At 36.6% G+C, this 25827-nt stretch overlaps 1 protein-coding gene across 1 annotated transcript in view; it reads left to right on the top strand.

Moving 5' to 3' along the window:
- Positions 1-3597: 3597 nt before the first annotated feature.
- Positions 3598-25827, top strand: part of WWC3 (WWC family member 3) — a 187052-nt gene continuing 164822 nt past the window's right edge. Inside the window, exon 1 of the mRNA XM_051984543.1 lies at positions 3598-3982. Coding sequence (XP_051840503.1) covers positions 3684-3982 — 299 coding nt within the window. The 5' untranslated portion in view covers positions 3598-3683. The remainder of the gene's footprint in view (positions 3983-25827) is intronic.

Genomic DNA, 25827 nt, shown 5'->3' with positions numbered 1-25827 from the left:
AGGAGTTTGATAAAGGTAAAGGCTAGGAAGAGGGCAAGCTCTTCACAATTTATTTAATTAAATAATGTTTATATTTTTATATTATTTTAGGATTATTAAGCTTGTGTTATAAATATTATCTCATTTACTTTTTCTTTGCAGTTTTAATCTATTTCATTAGACATCTCAAACTCAACATGAATATAACATAACAAATTATATTTCTTTCAATCCAAAATTTCTCATAAACTTCCTAATTTTTTTCTTTTAAATACATTTTATTGTGTTTCTTTTTATATATAACTGTTATTTTTTTCAAAAACTTTCCCCCTGATTTACATATTTAACCTATATCAGATTGTTTGTTGTCTTGGGGAGGAGGGAGAAAACAATTTGAATTCAGAATCTTACAAAAATAAATGTCGGAAGCTATCTTTACAAGTAATTGGAAATTAACACAGAATTTTGTATTTTTTTCTTTTAATTGCACTTTCACCTTATATACCTTGTGATTTGTTTAAATTTCTTACTATATTGTAAACTTTGTGGGGGTAGGGACCATGTTTGCTTCCTTGCATTGCTCCTACATTTGTTAGCATAATACCTTGCATTTAGTAAGCATATATTGCATATTTATTGTCTTTGTCATCTATTTATTCATATTTACTCCCACCTTTTCTTTTCATTTCTGCCTCCTTGCAATATGCCCACGCCAACATATTGCTACCCTAAAAAAAATCATCTTTTGCACTAAAATCTGCTGATCACTCTGATAAAACACCTGGATTAGTAGAATCCTGCTATTACAAGGTGGCTGGGAACGTTCCAAATCTAATTGGAAAGGTTGCAAAGGAAAGAGGCAGAATAGGGAATAGAAAGTGGACTAGACTTGGAGTCAAAAGATTTGGATTCTAATTCTACTTATGTGACTAGACAAATAATTTGTCCTCTGGACTTGTTTTCTTCATCTGTTAACGGGGATAATAATACTTGCAGTATTAATGACATAGTCTGTGGGGAGGAAAAATGCTTTGTCAACTGTAAGGGTTTTATGTGGATTATTATTAAAGCAGAAAATGCTTGGTATTTGCAGAGCTGCCTTAGGCAAAAATGCCTTCTATTTGGCAGCACCCTTCTCTCCATATAGCTAGAGTAACAACCCTTACTCTGAACTTCAAAGTTGTCCCACATCTCCAATGACATGTAACATACAGGCTTATTCTTCCCATATAGATGATACAGAGCTTCCTCAACTTATCCTGGGAATCCTGGGAAGGTTCTAGTTGAACCTCCTTTCATTTTATAGATGAGAAAATGGAGATGTTAAGAGACTTGCTCAATAAGGATCTGGAGATCCAATTTCAAATCTAGAAATTCCCCTTGTTTAGTCAGAAGGCATGGGTTCCAAATTCAATAACTTGTAGTCTCCAACAAATTATAACTTTTCTGACCCCCCTCATATACTCTAGGTCCAATGTTTTTGGAAACTATGGGATCTCAAAAGAACAAGTTCAAGGGACCTTTTAACAGTAAAATGAGAGTATTGTTTGTCCTGCTTTATAAAGGAAATAATGTATGTGAATGCTAAGTACTATATAAATGAATGGCATTATCCAAACCTGCTGTCAGTTTTGATTTGAAAAAGATCTGATCAACTAATTCATACAAACTATAGTCAATAAGGTATAGTGGAAAGAACTCTGATCTTGGAGTCATAATAGACTTTGATTTGAACTAGGAATATGATAGTTACTGGTTTTGAGTCAAGGAAGCTGGGCCTCCTTTTTTTCATCTGTATAACCGAAGGATCTGCTGATACTGTTCCAATGACCAGGTACAATGAGAATTTACCACAAAAACAAATAAACAACTCTCTTTTGTACGTGAACCCGTGTGGTTTTGTATCAATCTTAGAACTAAGATGGCTTCCCAAACTTGCTTTTTCTTGTCTTCTCAATTGTTGGTGAAAGGGGAGGAGAGGGAGAGAGAGAATTTGGAATTTGAAATAAAATAAAATTGAATTTTAAAATTATGGCTTCCTATCGAATATCACATTGCTTGTTTAATTTCTTGTTGATTGATTAGCCTTGTCTTGTCCATATTCTAGTCATAACTGCATTCATAAGACGTTTATGATAATAGTGATAAGAGCTCTACTGGACTGGGAATTTGAAGACCTGTGCATTCCAGACCGAAGTTTACGTCTACCTACCTGTGTGACTTTGAGCAAATCACTTAATCTCCCCTTTTCCTTCTCTGCAAAACGAGAAGGTAGAACTAGATGATTCCTAAAGTCTCTTACAATTCCAAAACTTATGATTTTAAAACGTGCAAGGGATGATTAAGTATGTTAGTTTATAAAAGATGCGAAAACTAGATACAGACTCCCCAGTGACTGTGGGAGCTTGTTACTTCTTGAGTAGTAACCTTATCTACCTCAACCTATCAATTTCTTTGACCTCAGAGGGAAAGAGAAAGAGATTTCAGGTACCCTAAGCAAAATTGGCTTTCTAACGAAGGGAAAGGATTGACAAAATTGGACTATACCAAAATTCTCAGAAAAGACCGGGGAGAGATCAGTTTCTCGGCCAGTCCAATCACAGAGCATTGAGGACATCCTCTCTGGTAGATCCAGGCATGTTCCCATGCCGGCAATGGTTAAAGCAGCAGGACCAGACTAATGTCTCCTCCCCTGGAATTGGGAGCCGGGAAGTCAGGATCAGGCATCTCCAGGCCCTTATCATGGGCCAGCCCGATGGATTCAGCAGCCGCCCATCCTGCCCCTGGTGCGGTTTCCCTTCCCGGCTGGAGCCTCCAGGACCGAGCCAGAGCGTAGGAGGAAGAGGGGTTGGAGGTGCCCCAAAAGGAGGAGACTTGGGAGAGGGAGGAGGAGGAGGAAGAGGTGGAGGAGGTGGAGAAAGTGCTGCTACTCCCTGCCCCTCCCCATCCCCCCCGCGTGGGAATAGCCGACGGGGTGGGGGGGAGGAGGAAAGGGGAGGAGGGAGGAGCAGCAGCAGCAGCAGGAGGAGGAGGCAAGGGCCAGGCTCTAGCTCTCCTTCCCCTCCTCCTCCCTGATATGGCCAGTGACGAGGAATGAAGATGGCCGGGAGAGCCAGTGGGATGGAGGAGCCGTCGGTAGCAGCAGAGGCGGTGGCGGCCCCGAGGCTGTGATCCAGCGCTAGGTAAAAGAGCTGGTCCGGACTACCTCGAGGGCAGGGACCCCGTGACTTGCGAACGGAGGGTCAGCGGCCCGAGTGGGAGACAGCGGAGGGTCCCGAGGGAAGTCTAGGCGGTGGCTAGAGAAGGGGCCCGGTCCAGGAATTCTGCGAGAGTGCCGAACGCGGCGGCGGGACTGGTTCGTGGGCTCCAGGTTCCGAGCTGCCCCGGCACGGGCGGAGAAGAGCCGGGGACAGCGGGAGCGGGCGGAGGATGAGCCCTGCGCGGCAGAGGAGTTGCTGCTGTCGACCGCCCTTCCTGCTCTGCCCCTTCGCTCCCCGCGCCTCCTGCGCTGGTTGGGACAGTTGTTAGTGCTGGAGGAAGAGGCGGAGGAAGCGGCGGCGGCGGTCGGCCGGGGCCCGGGCTGGGCAGCTGCAGCTGGCCCGGCCCGGGGTGGGGAGGCGGCGGTGGCTGCTGCTGCGGCGGCTACAGAGCCCAGGGGCCCAGGGACTGTGTGGCGGGGAGGCGGCGGCCGGGGCCGGGTAACCATGCCGTGGTTGAGTGGGGGCCGACGGCGGAGGCAGCAGCAGCAACAACCGCAGCAACAGCAGCCTCAGCAGCAGCAACAACAGCAGCCGCCGCCGCCGCAGCAGCAGCAGCCACCACAGCAGCAAGGGGTGCCCGGGCAGCCGCCGCCACCGCCGCCGCAGCCGCCACAGCACAGGGGCCGGGAGAGCTCCGAGCTGCCCCTGCCCGCAGGCTGGGAGGAGGCGCGGGACTTCGACGGCCGCATCTTCTACATCGACCACAATACCCGGCAAACCTCTTGGATCGACCCCCGGGACAGGTAAGGCAGGGATTCATCTGTATATGGGTGCGTGTGTGTATGCGTGTGCGCGCGCGCTGGAGGGGGAAGGGGCGGGCTAGCTAAGATGCTCCCCTCGGTGCACCCAGGAATCTCAGTGGACGCTACCAGTGGTTATGGCAAGGGATGAAAAAATCTCCGCAGAGGTGATTTGCCATCTCGTGCTCGGAGCAGACTCAATTTCTCTCCCACCCCTTTATTCCACCCGTCCCACTCCCCAAATCGAGGGGGGGGGGCAGGAAGTTGGACGTAATGAACGAAAGCCCACCCCTGTTGGCTCCATAAAGTTTTTGGACCTGGCTTGGGGCTGGGGGAGATCCCGCCCCGTTGTGCAAAGGGTTTGGAAAGTTGTGTTTGGAAAGACTGGCGATGAGGAGCTAAGTGAGGGTGTCGTTGCTGCTTTCTCTTGGGTGAATGAGGAGCTTCCCAGCTGCTGGGGGCAGGGCTGGAGGAGCCTTGGTCCTTCCCCCATGTCCCAGATGGAGGAGCGGATATTCTGACTCGGTTCCTTCACGTCAGACTCTTTCAGTAGATTAAGAACTTGGACGTTTGGAATTTCCTCTTCTCGTGTGTGATGGATGCTTTTTTTTTTTTTTCTTTTTCCGATGGTGGTTTCGCCCAGTCCTCCTGCGTGCCTCGGGTGGTCCGAAAAAAAGAGTCCTCCCAAATCCCATAGCAGTGCGGCCGACACAGTATCGATAATCTCTAATAATTACATCCGAGGCTCCGGGAGGCAGGGATGAAGCTTCTTCAGGTGCTTGCGGACGCTCTCCCGTTTGCCTGAGTTTAGGGCGAGCTCTGCTCTTCGCTTCGAAACACATTAAAGTTGTAGGATTTTTAATTGGTGAGATGAGCTGTCCGGCAGGAAAACTCAAATCTTTGCCCATGTCTTTGGTGCGAACTTTGCTTTAATCTTAACTGTCCTACTGCCCCGAGAGGTAGAGTTTATATTCTCAAACTTTAGAGTTTGATGCCCTATTCTTCTTCTATCATTTTCCTCTCTTCTAACTGCTTTGTGTCTTAGAGTCACTTCTTCAAATTAAATTGAATACAATTCAATTTTAGGAACTTGATAAGAATTTCCTTATGTCCCTTGAGGCAATAGAGGACCCTGATGTGTTGGGAAATGACTGGAAATGAGAGCAAACTAAAGGGAAATTTTTTAGAAAGTACTTAAAAAGAAAATTTATAGTAAATCCTTAATAGCTAAAGAGATTTCCAAATTCATGGCCAAATTTTATTTCATTTCATGAAGTTTCATTTTAATCAGGTTTTGTGCTCTTAGTAAAAGAATGTAAGTTTAAATGTAATGTCAGTCAAATTAGTATTGCAAGACTGTTCTTAATGCTTTTAGAGAGAAATATAACTTCTTAAGGTGTGTACTCCTGAAATCAAGTATTTCGTTTTGTTATCTGATACCTGAGACTGTTTCTGAAACTTCTGACTTCTTATAGAGCCCAAAAGGAAGTGCTATAGACCTTCAGTGCTTTACTTTTTTTTTTTTTTTTCCTACCTACACTAGAAAGAAAATATTTCTGGGCATTTTGTTACTTTGAAATAAACTCGTTGAGAGGAAAGCCTGTTCCTTTGCTTCCTGATCACTATTGATTCAGAACTCTTTACTTCTTCCTCCTCCTCTCTCAGAGATCCCTTCTATTTTATTTGGATTCCTTAGAACACTGGGCTCAGAAAAAAGTATAAAATGAGGTCCAATTTTATAAGTGAAAGAAATGCGTTAGTGTAAAGGTATTTTGGAAATCAGGTGAGATCATATTGTAATTTTAACCAAAAGCCCAAGCCACAGCTGTTTGAGAGCTATCAAGGCTGAGACAGTGCTGGAATTGGTAGCACTCCTTGGAATGTAGAGCATTCTTAATTTTGTACTTTGCTTATTTCTTTTAAGTATACAAAAACAAAAAAATAAAAAAAAATTTCCTTTGAGGAAATGTAAGATTATTTCAGGAGGATAATGTGAGGAGAAAAAAAACCCCTCTTTTTGTTTTGGTGATTATAATTTGGTGTAGAATTTACAATAAATATAAATGTAAGCATTGTGTTTACAATTGTTTAAATAACATAAATGTGGGTTGGTAAATGGAGTATGTGGAGGCAAACAAGACAGAAGTATGAATACTTATTTCTCTTTGCTATTGTTATTATAATACATTTCCCTCCTCTCCTTGATTTTTAAAAATTATTCTGGAGAATTTTTGCCACAAAATGACTTTTTCATCTTTTTAAATTCAATTTTTGTGACTAATGACCTTGCTTGTGTTAATCTAACATTGTTCTAAGGGTTGACTTGAACCCTTGAACTGGGCATGTGTTAGTTAACAAAAGTCAATGAACTAAAGTCAACATTTTAGGTTGTAGTAAAATTAAAACTATGTCTATGCTTTTTATATGAGACAATGTTTTTATAGTAAGTGAAAATGCAACAGGGGACAGTTTGAACTTCAGCTCCCATAATACCTTGCCAGAAATATGTATGGAATGTTAAGCAGGCCACAAACGTTTAAGTGTCTCTGTTAAAGATTGTAATAGTAATGGTTGCAATTCCTCTTTTTCACAACACAACATTGCTCATTTTTTATTAGTGCCCGGTTATCCTTTAAGTTGTAATTAATTTTTTATTATATGTTGAGAACTGTTGCTTTCAAGCTGAGAATTTTTCATATATGACTGACACTGTTTAATCTTGTTTGGGATACACTGGCAATATATTTATATTACCTCCAGTCCCTTAAAGTTAAAAAATTTTGCCTTGGTGTTGTTGCCTCACCAAAAACTGGTGGTAAATAGGGAGCTGATTAGAGAGAAAGAACACAAATCAAATCTTTCTTAAGAGAGTTAAGTTATAGAAAAAAGAATTAATAGAATGGATTAAGAAAAACCAGTTGATTATTACTGCTATACTTTTCAAAGCCATTTCATATGGAACTAAACATTTCGATAGCATTAAATTACCTCAAAATTTAAAAATTAAAAAGAACAAGCTTTGAAATTGGCTAAAGAAGATAAATTTCAGCTAATTTTTGTGTCTAGAATAGTTCCATGTGTTTAGGTTCTGTTAGGTTGACCATTAATGAATTATGAGAACTGAAGTTTCTTGGTGTCAAAACCAAAATTCATTCCTATATTAAAGTGTTTAGATATATGGCTAAAATATCATGCTTTAAGAAACAATGGAGTTGTGCAGATAAAAACCTAGTCTTACCTTCAGGCTTTCTATGATGTAGAGTTTTTTTTGTTTTGTTTTGTTTTGTTTTTTAACATTTATTTATTTTTTTATTATAGCTTTTTATTGACAACACATATGCATGGGTAATTTTTCAACATTGACCCTTGCAAAAACTTCTGTTCCAGCTTTTCCCCTCCTTCCCTCCACTCCCTCCCCTACTTGGCAGGTAGTCCCATACATGTTAAATATTTAACATTTATTTTTGTAACAATTTAACTAGAATTTTCACCTGAAAATTTTGGAATTCAAAACTAATTTTGTAAAAAGGTTAATGTATAATAACAAGGTCTAGCAGTTTCCTTGAGTCGCAATTATAAGGATTATAAGGATTACTTTAGCATCTAGTGTTGTGTTTACAGAATACCAAATAGTATTTAGAATTTATGTGAACCACAGAATCAACTTTATGTTTTTGAATTGTTTCTGAGCTGTGTTGGTAATAACTCAGTTTCTAATGTGTTAGAATTTTTTGATACTTTATGAGAAAGTCTGTTGGACTTTCTTCTTCCATGAGATCCCTAATCAATAAAATCATAGATTCAGAGCAATCTTGGAATCAGAAATATTTCTTTTTGAGTTCACATCTAGCCTCAGACACTTACCAGCAATGGGCTAGTAGACCTTGAACAGGCCACTTAACCCTGTTTTTTTTTTTTCAGTTCCTTGTCTGTGAAATGAACTAGAGAAGAAAATGGCAAACTACTCCAGTGTCTTTGCCAAAAAAACCCAAACACCCCCAAACCCCTTCCCAAACCACCAAAATGGGGTCATGAAGAATCACATGTGATTGAAATGGTAGAACAACAGCATTGTTAATGGTTGTTGTGGTTAAGAGGTTATATAGTATAAAGCACTTAAAGTTATGATTTGGGGAACATAGTTTGTACTCAATTTATGGTGTTTTGTGGCATCCTGTCAATCTTTGGGGCCAGGAAGTTATAGTCCAGTCCTCTCATATGTTTGGATTGTGTGATGCTAGGTAAGTCATTATTTCCTGTTACTCTAAGCAAAACTCAAAGATGGTAAGCTCACAGATGAATTAGTTGAGCGAGTTTCCTCCATGGTGATTTCCTTATGCCAACGATATCACAAGTCTATTTCTTGATTCCTATCTCTATGGTGATCTAGTATTTTGGGAGTCATTAGTTTTTGGTAGGTAAAAAATTTGGAAGTAAGCAGTGAGGAATGAATTGCTTTTTCATTGTTTAGGCCCATGTTTCATGAGAGAGTGTGTTGGTGGCTTAATTTGAGTCTTGATGTTGCTAACTGGAGCTCTAATTTAAGAAAGGCAGTACTGAAAAAATAAACAGTTCATCATAGAAATTGTAAGTGTTATCTTCGAGATTAATAACCTGTGGATAACACTGGTGTTAGGAGATAAACGTAACACACATGTTAAAAATTTTCTGGTGTCAGATAGGATAGAGGAATCAGGGAAATTGTATTCAATTATTTCTGACATATATCAACTGTGTGTGATTCTGGGCAAGTCACTTGCCATCTCAACATTGCAGACAAATTATTAAGACTAATATTCAGAACAGATGCTATCTGCATGAGCAGAGGGAATTTCCTCATTCAAAAGTTCATATACTAATAAAATAATAGGTTTGACATTAAAAAAAAGTGAGCTACATTATAGTTCACTTCATACATTAAATTTATAGTTCCTTGTAGCACTTTGAACAGCTTTAATATATTTTACTTTGAAGAAGAAACTATATATATATATGTGTGTATGTGTGTGTGTGTGTGTGTGTGTGTGTGTGCATACACATACATATACTTTGTACAGAAATACCTAAGAGCTCATTTTAAAATAAGAGCTATCTAAAATAACCAAATAGATGACATAATCGCTTCCTTCTTGGAACTTCTGGTTTAGAATGAACTTATAAATGGAATTTCTGGTTTGGAATGAATTTATAAAAATGTCTTCTATCATAGTGTAAATAAACTGTTCCTGAAGAGTTGTCTGATACATTGAGGTGTATGTATGTGTACATATACATGCACTTATATATATGTGTGTGTATCCCTACCCCATCCCTGTATCTATCTTTTCACTGATACAAAGAAGTCCCAGATAAGGAAACCATTGCACCATCATTCCTTTACATAGTATAGTCTCAGAAAATTGGCTAGTCACTAAGTGGAGTTTAGAGACTTACCCAGGATAGTGCAACACAGCCAGAATATCAGAATAGTGACTTTATAAAGTCAGATCTTTTTTATCTTAAGGCCAAATCTCTATTCATTTTTATGCCATGGCTCTCTGGTCTATATGTAAAAACCTCCTTTCTGTTTGTATGTAATTTTAGTGTTGGTTTAGAGGGGTCCTCAAACTTTTTAAATAAGCGGTCAATTCACTGTCCCTCAGACTGTAAAAACAAAAACTTTGTTTTGTGGGCCTTTAAATAAAAAAACTTCATAGCCCTGGGTGAGGGGGATAAACATCCTCAGCTGCTGCATCTGGCCCGTAGTTTGAGGACCCCTGGACTTTTAGATAATATAATATAATATAAAATAGTAGGAATGCCCAGCTCTAAGAAAGAATGGCTTCATTTTGGGTGTTCTACTATGTATCATGACGTTTTTACGAAAGATAAATGGGAAATTCATGCAAAAAATAAATCCTAGTCATCTTGAAATACAGTTTCCTTTTCAACTCTTTCATTCTGATTTTTAACATTGGAGTAAAGCTAATGTTATCCTTTTGGGTAGATGATAATGTAGTGACTTAGGGAAGGTACTTCACTCTCAGTTCTATGAATTCTTGCTTCAATACATACTGGCTGTGTGACCCTCGGCAAATCAGTGAATCTCTCAATAATGTTAGTTCTCCAAGTAACTTTCTAATTCTGAATTTCCCAGAAGGCACTTTTCTGCATTGTTAGAGGAAGTTCCTCACCAGGAATCTACATGCTGCTGAAATCATAGGTTCAATAAAAACAACTGCAACGAAACAAAAACTTCATCACTAATTCTAATCAATATAATAAAACTCTCAAATGGGAAAAAAACCAAATGAAATCTTGTTCAATTCATACTACCCACGGGCAAAATTGCTACATATTTATGCAATGCCTACTATGTTGGAAATGCTGTAATAAAAGCTTCCAAGAATTCAGCAAATACAAAAGCAAGTATCCTAATCAGGTAAAGAAGACAAAAATGAAATATAAGCTAATTCAGGAATGGCAATGAGGAAGGAAAGAATTCCAGTCATTGAGTCCAATCAATTCCCAAGAAAATGCATGGAGTTAGGAAATGGAATGTCTTTTGTGAGTAGCAGCAAGAAGGCCATTGTTACTGGAATATATGGAAGGAAAAAGAAGGCCTAAGAAGTCAGGGGCGGGGTAGGGGTGGTGGTGGTGGTGGTGGTTAGTAAGGGACTGGATTATGAAAGGTTTTGAAAGCCAAATAAAATTTATATTTGATTCTTCAGGTACAAAGGGACTACTGGAGTTTATTGAATAGGAATATGATGTGGTGCAACCTGCATTTTAGGAAGATAAATTTGAGTGGAGAATGGACTGGAGTGGGAAGATTTGGGGAGAAAAAAACAAACAACTCAAAAGTATTACTTTGGTTATTGTTTGCTTAGCAAGAATGTTTGTGTTTGGGGGAGAGAAGTGGGAATGTGGGAAGTTCTGGAGCAATGCCATGGTAGGAAGGTAACTTGGATGTAGTGAGGTCTTGGAAATTAGCATTGTCTCAGGATGGGAGCTGGAGGTCTGTTTGAAAGAGTGCATCTCTAGGATTGACTGGCAAAAAGATGGCAATGTTAAGATCCAAAGATTTGCGCTGATGTTGGTCATATTATTAAGCAACATTATTTGAGCGGCTACTACAGCAAAGATTTTAATTGAAGAGACAGGATTTGAATTGAATCTTGAAGAATGAATAGACTTTGAGTCTTCAAGAAGTAGACAAAGAGTTTCAGAAATAGATTTTAGGGAGAATAGGTGATTTCAAGCATTAAGGCAGTGAAAGTATAAAATATATTTGGGCTTTCTTGTGTAGGTAAGTTTGAAAATTTTTTTGGTGGAGAGGAGTGGTAGGCAAAATGATAACAATATAAAAAAAAGTGCTGTTTTTGGAGTCAAAGGATGATTTAGGTTCAAATGCTGGCTCTGCTGCTTACTTTGTGTGACCTTAAACACTTTGTTTCAATTTCCTGAACTCAAGAAGATATAAACCAAAAGAATAGAATCATGAAAAAAATAAAGTGAAAACACTGTGCTTCCTTCTGCATTCAGATTTCATCACTTCTTCTCTAGATGTGGATAGTATTTCCATCATGATATCTTTAGACATTGATATTCTTAAAATACAGGTCTTACCATATCATGTCTTTGTTCAAGAAGTTTCACTGGCTCTTTGTTGACTGTAGGATAAGATGTCAACTCCTCTATAGCCTTTTAAGCCCTTCCCAAGCTTGATTTAACTGATAACTTCACAACTTGTTTCATATCATACCTTATGTATTCTATTTTCCAACAACCAATTTTCCATCAACCTCTTCCATACTTTTCCAGAAATGTTTTTTTTCCTTCTCACCTCTTTCTCATGTCATCTTCCACATTAGAAGCCTTTCCTGGTCCCCCTCTCCCCAACTTTGTATTTATTTACATGTGGTTTCCCCTCAGTAGAATATTTTCTTTTTGAGGTCAGGAACTGGTTTCATTTTTTTTCCCTTTATATCCACAACACCCAGCTCATTTGCAACCCCCCCCCAACCCCCTTTTTTTAACCTGACTTCTTTTATTCATTTATCAATATCTATTTTATCAATGTCTGTCAGCATAGATTTGTATCTGCATGGACCACAGATAATCCCAGAACTATCAGGGGACAAAGAAAATACCCAAATTTTCGCTGCTAGTGTTTTAGACAGGAATTGAGCAATGGTCTGTTTTTGACCCTTAGGCTAGCCCTCTATTCATTAGGATTGGCACTTAATAGATGATTAATAAAGTTTGTTGAATTTCCTTGAACTGAAATAGTATTCAGCCCTTCTAGTTGAATTCTTGTTGCCATCACTTAATTTATGACTTTTATCATCCCATTTCTATACTTCTGTGATAATGTTCTTTTTGCTTGGTCTCCCTGCCTCCATCATTCAACTGAAACTGCTGTTTCCCAAGACAAATCTTATGGCATTTCATAATCATCATCCTTCTTGAACTATTTGGCATTTGACATTGTTTAGCATTCTTTCCTCCTAGTTACTCTCTCTTCTGGGTTTTAATGATCCTTTTTCTTTTTTTTTTTTGTTTCTCTTTGCTATGATGTGACCATTTTTTCTCAGTTTCCTTTATTGGATTTTTATCTATATCAAACCTATTAACTGTAGGTATCCTTTAAGGTTATATCCCAAGCTCTTTTCTTTTTTTTCTCTCTACATCATCTCACTTAATGATGTCATCAGCTCCCTTGGTTTTCAAATCATCATCTCTGAGCTATTTCTGTTTTATGTATCCAACCTCAAACTCTCTCCTGAGCTATAATCTTATATTATCAATTGCCCTTTGATAATTTTGAACTAGGTGTTCTGTAGTTGTTAAATTCAACATGTCCAAAAACAAAACTCATGATCATTTTCTCCAAATCCTTTCTTTCCAACTTTCTTATTACTGGAGAGAGTACTGTCCTCTTATCAACGGGGTTAGTAACCTCTGTCAACCTTGACCTGGCACTCTCACATATCCCATATAGCCTATCAGTAACAAATCTTTTCGTTTTTAAACTCATCTTTTTCACTGGTCTCCTACCCATAGCCACCACTCTAGTTCTTTATTATCGCTGGATTTTTGTGGGAGCTTTCTAATTGTTCTTTTTTTTTTTTTTTCTTTTTTCTTTTTTCTCCAATGGAATTTCATGAATCAACTTTCTAATTGTTCTTAACCTGCCTTAGGTCTTTCCCCACTCTAATTCATCAACTACTGGATGAACTACAGGGATTCATTATTTCTGGAATAAAATACAAACTCTTTTGTTTGATTGTTAAAACCTTAATCCTTATCTTCTCCCTCTCACACATATCTCTTCCACATACTAGTGGGCTATTTGCTATTTCTTTCACAAACTCTCTTCCATCTTCCCTGCCTTATGAACTGAACTATCCTCCATACTTGCAATGCCCACCATCCTCACCTCAACTTCCTGGAATTCCTAATTGACTTTACTAAGCACAAAAGTTACAGATGCCTCCTACAGGATGCCTTTCCAGTTCCTCTATTCAATAATAGTGACTTCAACTCTTAAATTACCTTCTTTCCGTGTATACTTAAGTCCTACTTACTTATATACATTTGGTCCTCCTTTAGAATGTAAACTCCTTGAAGTCAACTACTAATTTTGCTTTTTCTTGTATTCCTTCCCTTTAACACAGTCCCTGGGTACTTTTTTTTTTTTTGGGGGGGGGTGGGTCTTTGTATACCCATCACCTCCCACTTCCAATGTTTGTTGATTGTTAGGTTCATTTTCATAGTGGTTGATTTCTAAAATTTAGGCTAGTTGATATAGTGTGGAATATATTTTAAAAGTCAAGTTAACAGCATTAAATTCCTGCCAATGGTCCAGACCTGTATTTGAGAGCAAGAAAGATGAGGATTTTCTTATAAAAAACATTTTTAAAAAACCCCAAACCTCTAATTTAGTTAGATAACATAGGTAATAGGTGGAGTACCAGATCTGGAGCAGGAAGACCTGAGTTCATATCTAGCCCCTAGACTTACTAATTGTGACCTTGAGAGGAAACTCTTTGTCTCAGTTTCCTTATCTGTAAAATTGGGATAGTAATAGCACCTACTTCCTATGGTTGTTGTAAGGATTACATGAAATAATAATTATAAAGGAGTTACACAATACTTGGTAGATAGTAAGTCCTATATAAATGTTAACTGTCATCATCATCATCATCTATTTGCTCTGTGTTGTTAGTCAGAAACATAAACATTTTATAATTCAATGTCATTCAGTTCTGAAAGCATTTATTAAGTGTTTTCTGTGTACTGAGTCCTGAATGGCCTTTAATCTAATTTAGTTTGCTAGCTTACAATTCATTAGCTGCACTTGGCATATATTTTGTGCATGTAATAGATGATCATTGTATAAGAAAGATGCACACAAAAGTACTATTTGAAACTTAAGGAACAAGGGACATTTACTGATGTGGGATAAGGAGAAAAGATTGGGAAAGCTTTCTGATAAAGGTAACTTTAGAAAAGATGGGATTTAAAGGGCAGACAGGGAGGACTTTCTAAACTTTGAGAACATCCTGGAAAGCTCAAGATTTGGAGATAGGTTGAAATTAGATGAGGTGAAAATAGAGTGTGAGTAGTCCACTTTGGAATTTAGCCTGCAAATTTGGTGGGATATTGAAGGTGATTTTTTTTTTTTTTTTTTTTTGAGGAAGATGATGGTTAGTTAGGATACTAAGAGGAGGGTAAGAGTATTTGAATAAATAGCTAGACTATCCTTTTTGGCACATAACACAGCTAGCCACACTCTCTGTGCTTGCTCTATCCTAAATTGATCCTATTTATGACTGGGAATATTATTATGATACTATTTATAACTGGGAATAAGGAGAATTTCCTGTGTTTAAGATATATAAAACCTCTATTTCTTTGCCTCTTCCAACATTGTGAAGTAGGTTACTGATTGACTGGGGATGCTAGAGTAAGGGAACAACAGGACAAGAAACTGAAAGTTCATAACTATAGTAATTTTGTGTTACTTCAACATAATCAGATTGTTTCAGTGACCAGTCTTCTATTCCAAAGTGGGGGTGTTAAAAAGAAAAAAAATGTTTAGAAAGGTTAGACTGGAATTCAAACAATTGCTCTCTCTCTCTCTCTCTCTCTCTCTCTTTATATATATATTACTGTTAATTGGTGAAACATTTAACTTCTCTTTGGTCTCCTTTCTCATTATAATTAAGATAAAGTTTTGGAAAGGATATTTGAAATTTTTCTGAACTGCTTCTTGGATCTCTTTTCCTTCAAGGATCAGCTGAGGTGCCACTTCCTTTAAAAGACCTTTTCTGACTAGTTGTATGTCTCCTTCACTTTAACTATGGTGTATTAAATCTGTGTATTCTCAAATTTATTTGTTGATGAACATTTCTTTTCTGAAGAGAATGTAAATTCTTTGAGGGCAAAGATTTATCTCACTTTTGTAATTTTATTTCCAGTTCCTAGTGTGTAGTTGGTGCTTAAATAAGTACTTGTTGATTAAGGAATCCTTGTGTGAAATATTTTTTTGGCCTTGCAATGTTAATTTTTTTGATGTCTTCTAAGTATATCTCTTTTGACATTATTGTTTTAAATTTTGTGAGTTTTCAACCTTTTTTTCCCTTTTAGGAGTTGATTTGAATTTTAGCCTTCCGAGAATAAGATTATTTCGTAGCTAGATAAATTTTGCCAATAGACTATCTGATAAATTTTACCAATAGACTATCTCAGTATTAAATGGTCTTCAGTTACACATAGGAAGAAGGGGCCAGGGCTTTGGATTGGTGCAGTTTTTATCTCCATAAAGATGTTTCTTTGTGCCTGAAGCCAATTAGAAGTGGCTCCTTTAAAACTTAATTGCTTATAAGAAAAAATTCCTTTTAATGTATTCTAATTTCTGTTTCATGATGGACATCTCTTCACACCTTCCCCGCCCTGTTTAATATTATATCATATTTTCTTTGGGTGATCTAGAAATACTTTTTTATTTTGCTTCATTCATGTTGACAATAACTATACAAATACAAGAATAAATGATGTGAGACAGTGATGGTGTGTGTGTTGGGGGATGAGGGGGACTCTTTACCGTCTAGACTTCTGTGGCTAAATGATGAATTCATTAATCACACCTTCACATTCTTTTTCTGTGAATAAACTATGTGGTAAAACCAGCCATACCCGAAGCTGTCTACTGTATAGAAAATATAGATACATGCTTCTATACAAGAATATGTGTGTTTGCAATGTTTTCTTTTACTACCAACCAACCTAATTTTGTTGGATATTTCCTAAAATAATAATAATGCCTGATGTTTAAGTTAATTTGGGGCTTTTCCCCATATTATCTTAAAGAATAATATGCCCTAGGTGTTATTTGATGTTTGTAGGGGTTAACACTTTATATTGCTTTCTAGAATTCCAGGAATTCAACTTTGTACTCTATTTGAAGAGAGAACTGGCTGACTTGAATGCAGAGAAGATATTGTTTTTGCTTTCCTCTTGGGGGAGGGAGAGAATTGGCAGTTGTATGCATGGGGAAAAGAGATACGGTTTTAACTCAGTTGTGGCCAGTCATCCTGAAAAGGTATGTCGATAGCATAGGGTAATCTGTCTCCAACTTTTTCCATGAGTTGCCTCCTTGAGGTGAAAAAGAGTTCACTTTCTAGCTATGCCAGCTGTTCTCAAGGAATTGAGAAATGCTGGTATATGCCCCCCTCCCTTTCCTAGTAGAAGGTAAGCTTCTTTTGGGCCAGACTTTTTGTCTTTGTATTCTCATAACCTAACACTTAGCATAGTGTAGGGCACAGAAAAGATGCTTAATCCATCTACTCTGTGCTCATTGAATCTGTTCCCCGACTGCAAGTTGGTAGAGTTGTCTTTGAAGGTTGAATGGTAGATAATGATCAGCAGTTACATATCCCTGCCATATATAGCAGGGCAGAGGGCTGTCATTTTTTGAAATTGGTACCATGTCCATTCCACTGGGTGGCTGAGTTAGCTAGAAAGAGGATGGCTGCCACAGGATTAGTTGCCATTTTCCTTTCAACCTGGCATAGTTGTGAAGAATTATCTAAATGAAAGATGGAGCAAAATTGGCAGAAGTCACAGAAATATAGAATAAAGTTTTTTAAAATTTCCTTGAACATGTAGCAGTAAGCCTTCCCTCCAAAGTCTAATCTAATCTTTTTTTTTTTTTTTTCTGATTTGTGCAGTTCTTTATTTGTCTGTGTTGTATTAAGATAGTGTGATCCGCACAATACCCTATTCATGGTAGCAACTCAGTAAATATTTGTTGTTCTTGATGATCACAATACAAATGATAAAGTAGATACTTTGACATTCTTAATTCTAGAGCTATGCTACAGTTGGAATTTCAATTCTGAAATTCCAGATACCTGACTAGAGAATTGCTCCTATCTTCCTTGAAAAGTTACCTTTGACCGGTTTTTATCTTGCTCTGTGGACCTATTCTCTTTTTTTCTGAAAATCATTATGTACTCTTTACCAGGGGTGTAAGATATCAGTTCTTCTGAGAAGCTTCAGTTAGGTAGAGGTAAAAAACTACCAGTTCTTACAGTAAGTTCTTTCTGAAAAACATATTTAGTTGAATTGGGTGAGATTCTTAAATATATGGCATTGTAATACAATTGAGACTATTCCATTGGAGCACATACTTGGGTCTTATGTGATGGGGAAAGGGAATGGGAGAGGAGTATTTAATTTTAAGAATGAGGAACATTTTTAATGGCCAGTCAGTTAACATTTATTAAATACCTACTATATACCAGGCACTGTGCTAAATTTTAGGGATAAAAAGGAATATAAAATAGTCCTTGCTCTCAAGGAGCTCACAGTGTAATGGGACAGACAATAAACATACTATATATAGAATAAATTAGAAATAATCCACAGAGAGGTGGCACTAGAATTTTTTTTTTATCCTAGGAATGAGGAAAGGTTTGCTGTAAGGGGTGAGATTTTAGCTGGAATTTGATAGAAGTCTCAGCATCCATGAAAACCAAGAGACAGAAATGAAGATGAGCATCCCAGGAAAGAAGGAAGACCAGTCAAGAGATGGAGTGTCTTGTTCAAGGAACAGTAAATTGGTCATTAGTGAATCAAAGAGTACTTGGGGAAAAGAGTGCTTCTGGGAGAGCTTCAAAATTTAAGTGGTAACAAGGCCTCTGCCCTTCAAGTTTATAATCTAGAACCTTAGGGCTTTAACATTTCAAGTAGGACTGCACTTAAACTATCCTGCACAGATAATTTAGCCTCATATGTTGGATGGTGGTTAATATAACAGGGCACCTTTGGGGAATGTTGGGCCTGGAGTCAGGAAGAGTCATCATCCTGACTTCAAATCCAGCCTCAGATAGTTAGTGGGGTGACACTTCACTCTATTTGTCTTAGTTTCCCAATTATAAAATGAGCAGGGGAAGGAAATAGCAAACCACTCCAGTATCTTTGCCAAGAAAACTCCAATAGGGTAACAGAGTCCAATGTGACTGATAAATGACTGAACAACAAAGCAATCCATTACAACAATATACCACATTGGGTTCAGCCATTTCCCAATTGAAAGCATACCCTCAATTTCCAATTTCTTAGCACCACAAAAAACACTGTGATAAATATTCTTGTACATATAAGCTCTTTTCTAGGGTTTAGTGTTTTAAGATGCATGTAACACTTATTGCTATGAAAGTTACTTGTGTAATGAAATTATTTTGCTTGAAATTAAATTTCTCCTTTTTTTCTGTTAGGATAACTTATATTCTTCAAGATTCAACTGAAATGTCACTTCCTACACGAAGTCTTTTATGATGCCGTCCTCAGCACTGGTAGTACTCTTCCTCCCAAAACTACCTTGCATTTATTTTGTATATATTCTACAATTTTCCATATTTATTTTGTGTGTAATAAGCTTTCCTCTGACACACATATATCTTTTTCATTACTGTGAGCTTCATTGAGAACATTGAGAGATTACTTTTTAGTTTTCCTTGCAAACCTCGGGGCTTAACAGTGCCTGGTACATAGAAGGAATTTAATAAATGTTTGTTGACTAGCTTATTTAATGCATGACCCTTGAAATCCTTTCACTGTTCTGGAAGGCTAGGTTTAGAAAAGGTGTTGATTTGAATTTGTAGAGGGAAATTACAGTCCAATTGCTGTTTTTCATGATAATGGCAAACACCTTAATCATTAAAGATTATATCATCCTGTTTTATGCCTGGCCTGATATTGACAGTAACTGGGAGATCATTGAATTCTCTCAACTCTTTGGAGTTGTATCTTAAGGAATCTTATATGATTTTAGCAGGGCATGCATCATTGGAGAAGAGCTTTTAAGGATATGATTTATTTTATTTAATAATGTACTTTTTGGGATAACAAGCAATAAACATAGTAGAACTTTCCATATCTTATACTTCTGTTACTATGTAACTGAATTTTGATCTTCTATAGAGACTCATCTATAAACAGATGAACAAAAAATATTTGTCAAATGTTTTCTGTGTGCTAGGCAGTTGCATTATTGATAGCAAAGTACTGGTAATACAAATACAAAAAGCTATATTGTCTCTGCTTTCAAGGATCTTACTTTCTAATGGGGGACACTATTCCCTAGTTATCATTTATTTTAAAAACACTTTATAAATACTATCTTATTTTGTTCACAAATGCCCTCAGAGTACTGGTGTAAATATTCTAATTTTAAACATGAAAAACTCAGACTCAGAGATAGTGACTTTTCCAAGTCTGAGGTTGAATTTGAACTCTGGCCTTTCTGATACTAGGTGCAGTGTCTATCTCTTATACTTCTTAGTTGTTAAAATTTAACACATGGGCTAAGCTGTGGTGTTTTGGTCTAGGAGATGCTACTGATAATGAAAGAAGGCCAAAGTATAGTGCATTAATACATTCTTTGCAGGAATGTTAGTATTGATTTTCAGAGCTAAAGGTAGCTATATAATAATACAGCAAGAAGGTAGTCTGAACATATCCTGGAGATTCTGGACTTCTGAGGCTGTCCAGATATGGTGAAAACTCATAAACCAGGAGTCTACATGATTTAGTCTGGGAACTAAAGAATAGTGTTGGAGGCAGAGGATGAATTATCAGTAGAGTACTCATTTTTCTCAAATTTTCATTAAGGACATTCGATGTATACATAAACTATTCCCAAAAGATTTTTTACAGAGATAGGAAAGTAGGTATATACAGTAGCAATTATTGAAGTATTAGTTTTTTTGCTGTTAAAATATATTCGGGAGCTTTTCTATTCTTCTGGAACCTTTTTTTTTTCTTTTTAATAGTTTAAAAACTGATCTTTGTGTGTCCTAAAACAGAAACAAAATGAACATTTAATCTCATATTTCAGAAATCATTTAAGCATCTTGCTGTGCTTTGGGGTCATGTTACAAAGACTAGTAGCTATATCAAAGTATTCATAAGAGTGTTCTAGTAAAATGTAACGAATTTGGAAACTGAAATTCTCTGATATTTTCATGATGTAGGTTTCCCCCATTTAAATGTTAAAAAGAATGATTGATAGAATGTTTTCTAGACTTTTTCCTGACTTTGTAATTTTTTCCCCTAGCTTTTTTTTTTGAACCATATTTTTTTTTAACCAGGAGGGAGGGAGAAGAGGGGGGGAAGAGAAGTAAAGAAGGGGTAGGAGGAGTAGAGGAAGTTGGAGGAGGGGGGAAGGGTGGGGGTGATGGTAATCAATGGAGAATTAAAGTAGGAGAATCTAATTATAGCAATTAGCAAATGATGTGTGTGTGTGTGTGTGTGTGTGTGTGTGTGTGTGTGTGTATGTGGGGGGAATTATTTAGTATTTATTTAAAAATGAGAGATGTCATTACTTGGAAGTCTAATATCCTCCAAGGCTCCTTGATTAGTATATAGTTTATCTGTTTTCAAAATTTTAATAATTTTAATTTTGTGTCTTTCTTTTGGATAAAAAAACCTGGATGATTAAAGCTATCAGTCAGATGTTTACTAAACACCTAGTATATACAAGCTATTAGGGATGAAAGCACAAAGAATGAAACAATTTTAACTTAAATTCTATTGATAGGAAAGTTAATAAGTACATATAAAACATAAAGTACAAATATAAAATTAATAATCACATATACACATGAACAGCAGTAAATACAAAGTATTTGGGGAGAGAGGACACTAGTATTAATTCTGGAGGGATTAGGGACAGCTTTATGCAGAAGATGGTGTCCATGTTGCATCTTAGAGAAAAGAGAAGGACACAAAAATTGGTTGAGATAAAAAGGGAGGGCATTTCTAGCATGTGGGATGAGTAGAATAAAAGCAAAGTAAAAAGAGATGTAATGCTATGAATGAGAAACAGAAAATAGAGTTTGGATCTCATAGAATATAGCAAATTGGAAAGATATGTGGAGATGAGTTATGTAGTAGGTCTTTGAATGTTAAAAAGAGGAATTTATATCTAAGAGGCAATAGGGAGCCACTGGAGTTGATTTAATAGGGGATCAATGGTCAGATTCTTGATTAAAGAAAATTGCTTTGGTAGCATTCTAGAAAGTGCACCGGAGTGTTGAAAAACTTTAAGCAGGGAGATTAATATAGTTAGCTCTATAGTCTATATATATATATATAGTGCAGAGAATGGATTAGATATGAGAAATGTGAAGTTTGCTCTGTCAGAATTTGGCAAGAGCCAAATAGGCTAGGATAGGATAGGTGGGGTGAGAGAGAGAGAATCCAAAATATCCTAGGATATTAGATGTAGTTCATCTAGTTCAACTTTCCATATTTGTACACATGGATACTGGGGACTCTTAATGTTGGAGGCATACTAAATAGAATATAGCAGAGCTCTAAGTCTAATGTAGGTCTTCTGACTCTAGGTACTGTAATTTTCCCAGTGTACTATGTTGCTTCCTGTGGTGTAGTGACTTTGAAATATTATTGTTCTGATTATCAAAGAAACCAATAAGGAGGGGATGAGTTTCAATATCAGCCTCCCAGGCACTAAAATATCATCATCCATGCATTTAGAGAATGGAAGGAAGCAGAAGAAAGAAAGCAGAAAAAGACTGATCACAAAGGTTAGTTATGAAGAATACCTATCATTAATAAGATGGCAGTGAGTAAGGAATAAGAAGAATGAGGTTGCTTCTTCAAGGAACAAGGTCATTCTATTCCTATTTCTTAGAATGATTTTAAGAGGGAATCCTGGACAAGAAGGTAACAAATGATTACATTTTTAGAGGGCTTCACAATTTACAAAGGATTTTCTTCATATTACATTTGTAAGTTAGGTTGTGACTCTCTGCATCTTTCCATGGTAGACTCAGCATATACCGAGGATATACTTAACTATGGAGTCAAAATTATTCTGTCATCTGAATAATTCTAACCTTTTATCCCTCGTTCTTTGCTTTCCTTGCCTTTAAAATGAAAACTTAAGTGGTAAATTAAGTTAAATTCTTAACCTCTGGATCTCTTTTTTTTTCTATTAATACTAGACACATTTTAAATCTTAACATTTACCTAATCAAGAATGGGTAGGCACTATTAATAAGCCTGTTCAGTAGCCTAATCACACTAAAGGCCTTTAGGCCACTTGAAATGACCAGAATAATTGGCCAGGAAGCTTGCCAAGAAGATTGATATTATCATCATTTAGGAACAGTGCCAACAATAAATAGACTATTGCCACCTAACAGTCTGGTATTAATTATTGGGTAAAAGTATGCTTTTTTTTTTTTTTTTTCCCGCTAATGGAATCAGTATCAATTGGGATAAAGATTTTGTGTATGAGATAGTTTGTTTTCAGTTTGTTTTCATTTAGTCATTCATTTCATTCATTTTTTTTTTGAATTTTCTTTTTTCATTCATTTTTATTTTATTTTCAGTAACAGATTCTTTCCCCTTAATTTCTCCCCTAACAATTAAGAAGAAAACTGCAAAACTCATGGAAATGTGAAGTCTACAAAAACAAATGTCCTTTTGCTCATATTCCAACAAAAAAATAAAATAGAAAGAGGAGAAATATCTTTCAATCTGTACTCTAAATCCATTAATTTTCTATTTGGATAGCATTTTTCATCATGAGCCCTCTGGAATTGTGATAGGTCACTATGTTGATTGAGTTACTGTTTTTCACAGTTGATTATCTTGACAATATTGCTGTCATTGTGTAAATTGTACTGTTTCTGCTTACTTTGAATCAGTTCATATAAGTCTTCCTAGGTTTTTCTGAAGCCATCCTCTTCATCAATTTTTACAATACAATAGTATTTCATCACATTCATATACCATAATGTATTCAACCATTTCCCCATTAATGGCACCATTAAGTTTTCAATTCTTTGCCACCACATACAAGAAAAGAACTGCAATAAATGGCCTTTTCCATTTTACTTTATCTCTGAGGCATAAATCTAGTAATAGTATGGCTGGATAAAAAGCTATGTGCAGTTTAATAGTTTTGGGGATATAGTTTCAAATTGCTTTCTTTTTTTCAGATTGTGAAGGAATTACTTTTTAACATGAGAAGTCATGCAAAGCATATTTTTATATTAGTCATATTGCAAAAATATGCAATAAAATAAGATGAAAAGAATATGCTTCAACCTATACTCAATTCATCTCTGAAGGTGGACAGCAGTTTTCATAATAAGTCTTTTAGAATTGTCTTGGATAATTATATTGATTGGAGTGGCTAAGTTTTTCATATTTGATCATTCTTATAGTATTGCTATTATTGTATATAATAATGTTATATAATGTTATCTTCCTTCTACTTGCTTAATCTGGCATCAGTTTATTTATATCTTTCCAGGTTTTTCTGAAACCATCTTGCTTGTCACTTCTTATAGTACAATCATATTCTATCACAATTATATACCATAACTTTTTCAGCCATTCCCCACTTGATGGGTATTGTTTGATTTCCATTTCTTTGCCACCACACAAAGCTGCTGTAAGTATTTTTGTGCACACCAGTCCTTTTTTTTTTTTTTTTGATCTCTTTGGGATAGAGAGGTTATACAAACAATTTTATAGCTCTTTGGTCAGTTTCAAAATGTTTTCCCGAAGGTTTGGATTAATTCACAACTTTATCAACAATGTTTTAGGGTTTCTACTTTTTCCATATCTCCTCTAGCATTTGTCATTTTCCTTTTTTGACATCTTAGCCAATCTTCTGGGTGTAAAATGATACCTCAAAATTGTTTAATTTGCATCTCTAATAGTGAGTTAGAACATTTTCCCACATGATTACTGATGTGTTTGATGTCTCTCTCTGAAAACTACTTATTTATATTCTTTGACCATTTATAAATTTGGCTCACTTCTCCACAGACTTGAGAAATGAGACTTTAAAAAAATTTGCTACATAGATTTTCTCTAATTCCTGCTTTTCTTCTAATTTTAACTTCCTTAGTTTTGTGCAAAAAATTTTAAATTTTATGCAATCAGAATTATCTATTTTATCTTATGAATTGTTTTCTCTTGTTTGGTCATAAATTCTTCCTCTATACATAGATCTGATAAGCAATTGTTTCCATGTCTCTTAATTTGCTGATGATATCATCCCTTATGTCTAAATCATGTACCCATTTAAAGCTTATCTTGGTATACAGTGTGAGATATTGGTCTGTGCCCAATTTCTACCATACTACTTTGTAATTTTCCCAGCAGTTTTTGTCATATAGTGAGTTCTTGCCCCAGTTACTGTGATCTTTGAGTTTCATTAATCATCTTACCTTTTTAATGAATACTGATTGACCATTGTTATGTGACATTGTGGAACATATAAAGACAAATTAAACAGTTTTTGTCCTCAAAGAAGTTATCTTGTAGTAGGAAGATAACACAAGTACACAAAATAATTAAGAAAAAGCAGACTATAGTAAACTCTGTAAGAATGGCATAATTTTTTAAAATAGCTTTTTATTTACAAAACAGGCATGGGCAGTTTTTCAACATTGACCCTTGCAAAATCTTCTGTTTCAACTTTTCCCCTCCTTCCTCTCACCTCCTCCCCTAGATGACAGGTAGTCCAATACATGTTAAATATGTTAAAGTATATGTTAAATGCAATATATGTATACATATTTATATAGTTTTCTTTCTGCTCAAGAAAGATCGGATCTAGCAAGAAGGTAAAAAAAACCTGAGAAGGAAAACAAAAATGCAAGCAAACAAATAACAGAAAGAGTGGAAATGCTTTATTGTGGTCCGTACTCATTTCTCATAGTTCTCTCTCTGGGTGTGGCTGATTCTCTTCATTACTGAACAGTTGGAACTGGTTTGAATCATCTCATTGTTGAAGAGAGCCACATCCATCAGAGTTGATCATCATATAGTATTGTTGTTGAAGTGTATAATGATCTCCTGATTCTGCTCATTTCACTTAGCATCAATTCATGTAAGTCTCTCCAGGTCTCTCTGAAATCATCCTGTTGGTCATTTCTTGTAGAACAATAATATTCCATAACATTCATATACCACAGTTTATTCATTTATTGTTGGGCATCCATTTAATTTTAATTTTCTAGCCACTACAAACAGGGCTGCTACAAATATTTTTGCACATATATGTCCATTTCCTTTCTTTAAGATCTCTTTGGGATATAGCCCAATGTTACTACATTGCTGGATCAAAGGGTATGCACAGTTTGATAACTTTTTGAGCATAGATCCAAATTGCTCTCCAGAATGGTTGGGTCCATTCACAATTCCACCAGCAATGTATCAGTGTCCCAGTTTTCGCACATCCCCTCCAACATTTGTCATTATCTTTTCCTGTCATCTTAGCCAATCTGAGAGGTGTGTGTGGTATTTCA

This window comes from Antechinus flavipes, chromosome 3, assembly GCF_016432865.1.
Source record: "Antechinus flavipes isolate AdamAnt ecotype Samford, QLD, Australia chromosome 3, AdamAnt_v2, whole genome shotgun sequence".
Taxonomy (NCBI): domain Eukaryota; kingdom Metazoa; phylum Chordata; class Mammalia; order Dasyuromorphia; family Dasyuridae; genus Antechinus; species Antechinus flavipes.
The sequence above is the reverse complement of the archived record's forward strand: the minus strand, read 5'-3'. Positions and strand labels throughout refer to the sequence as shown.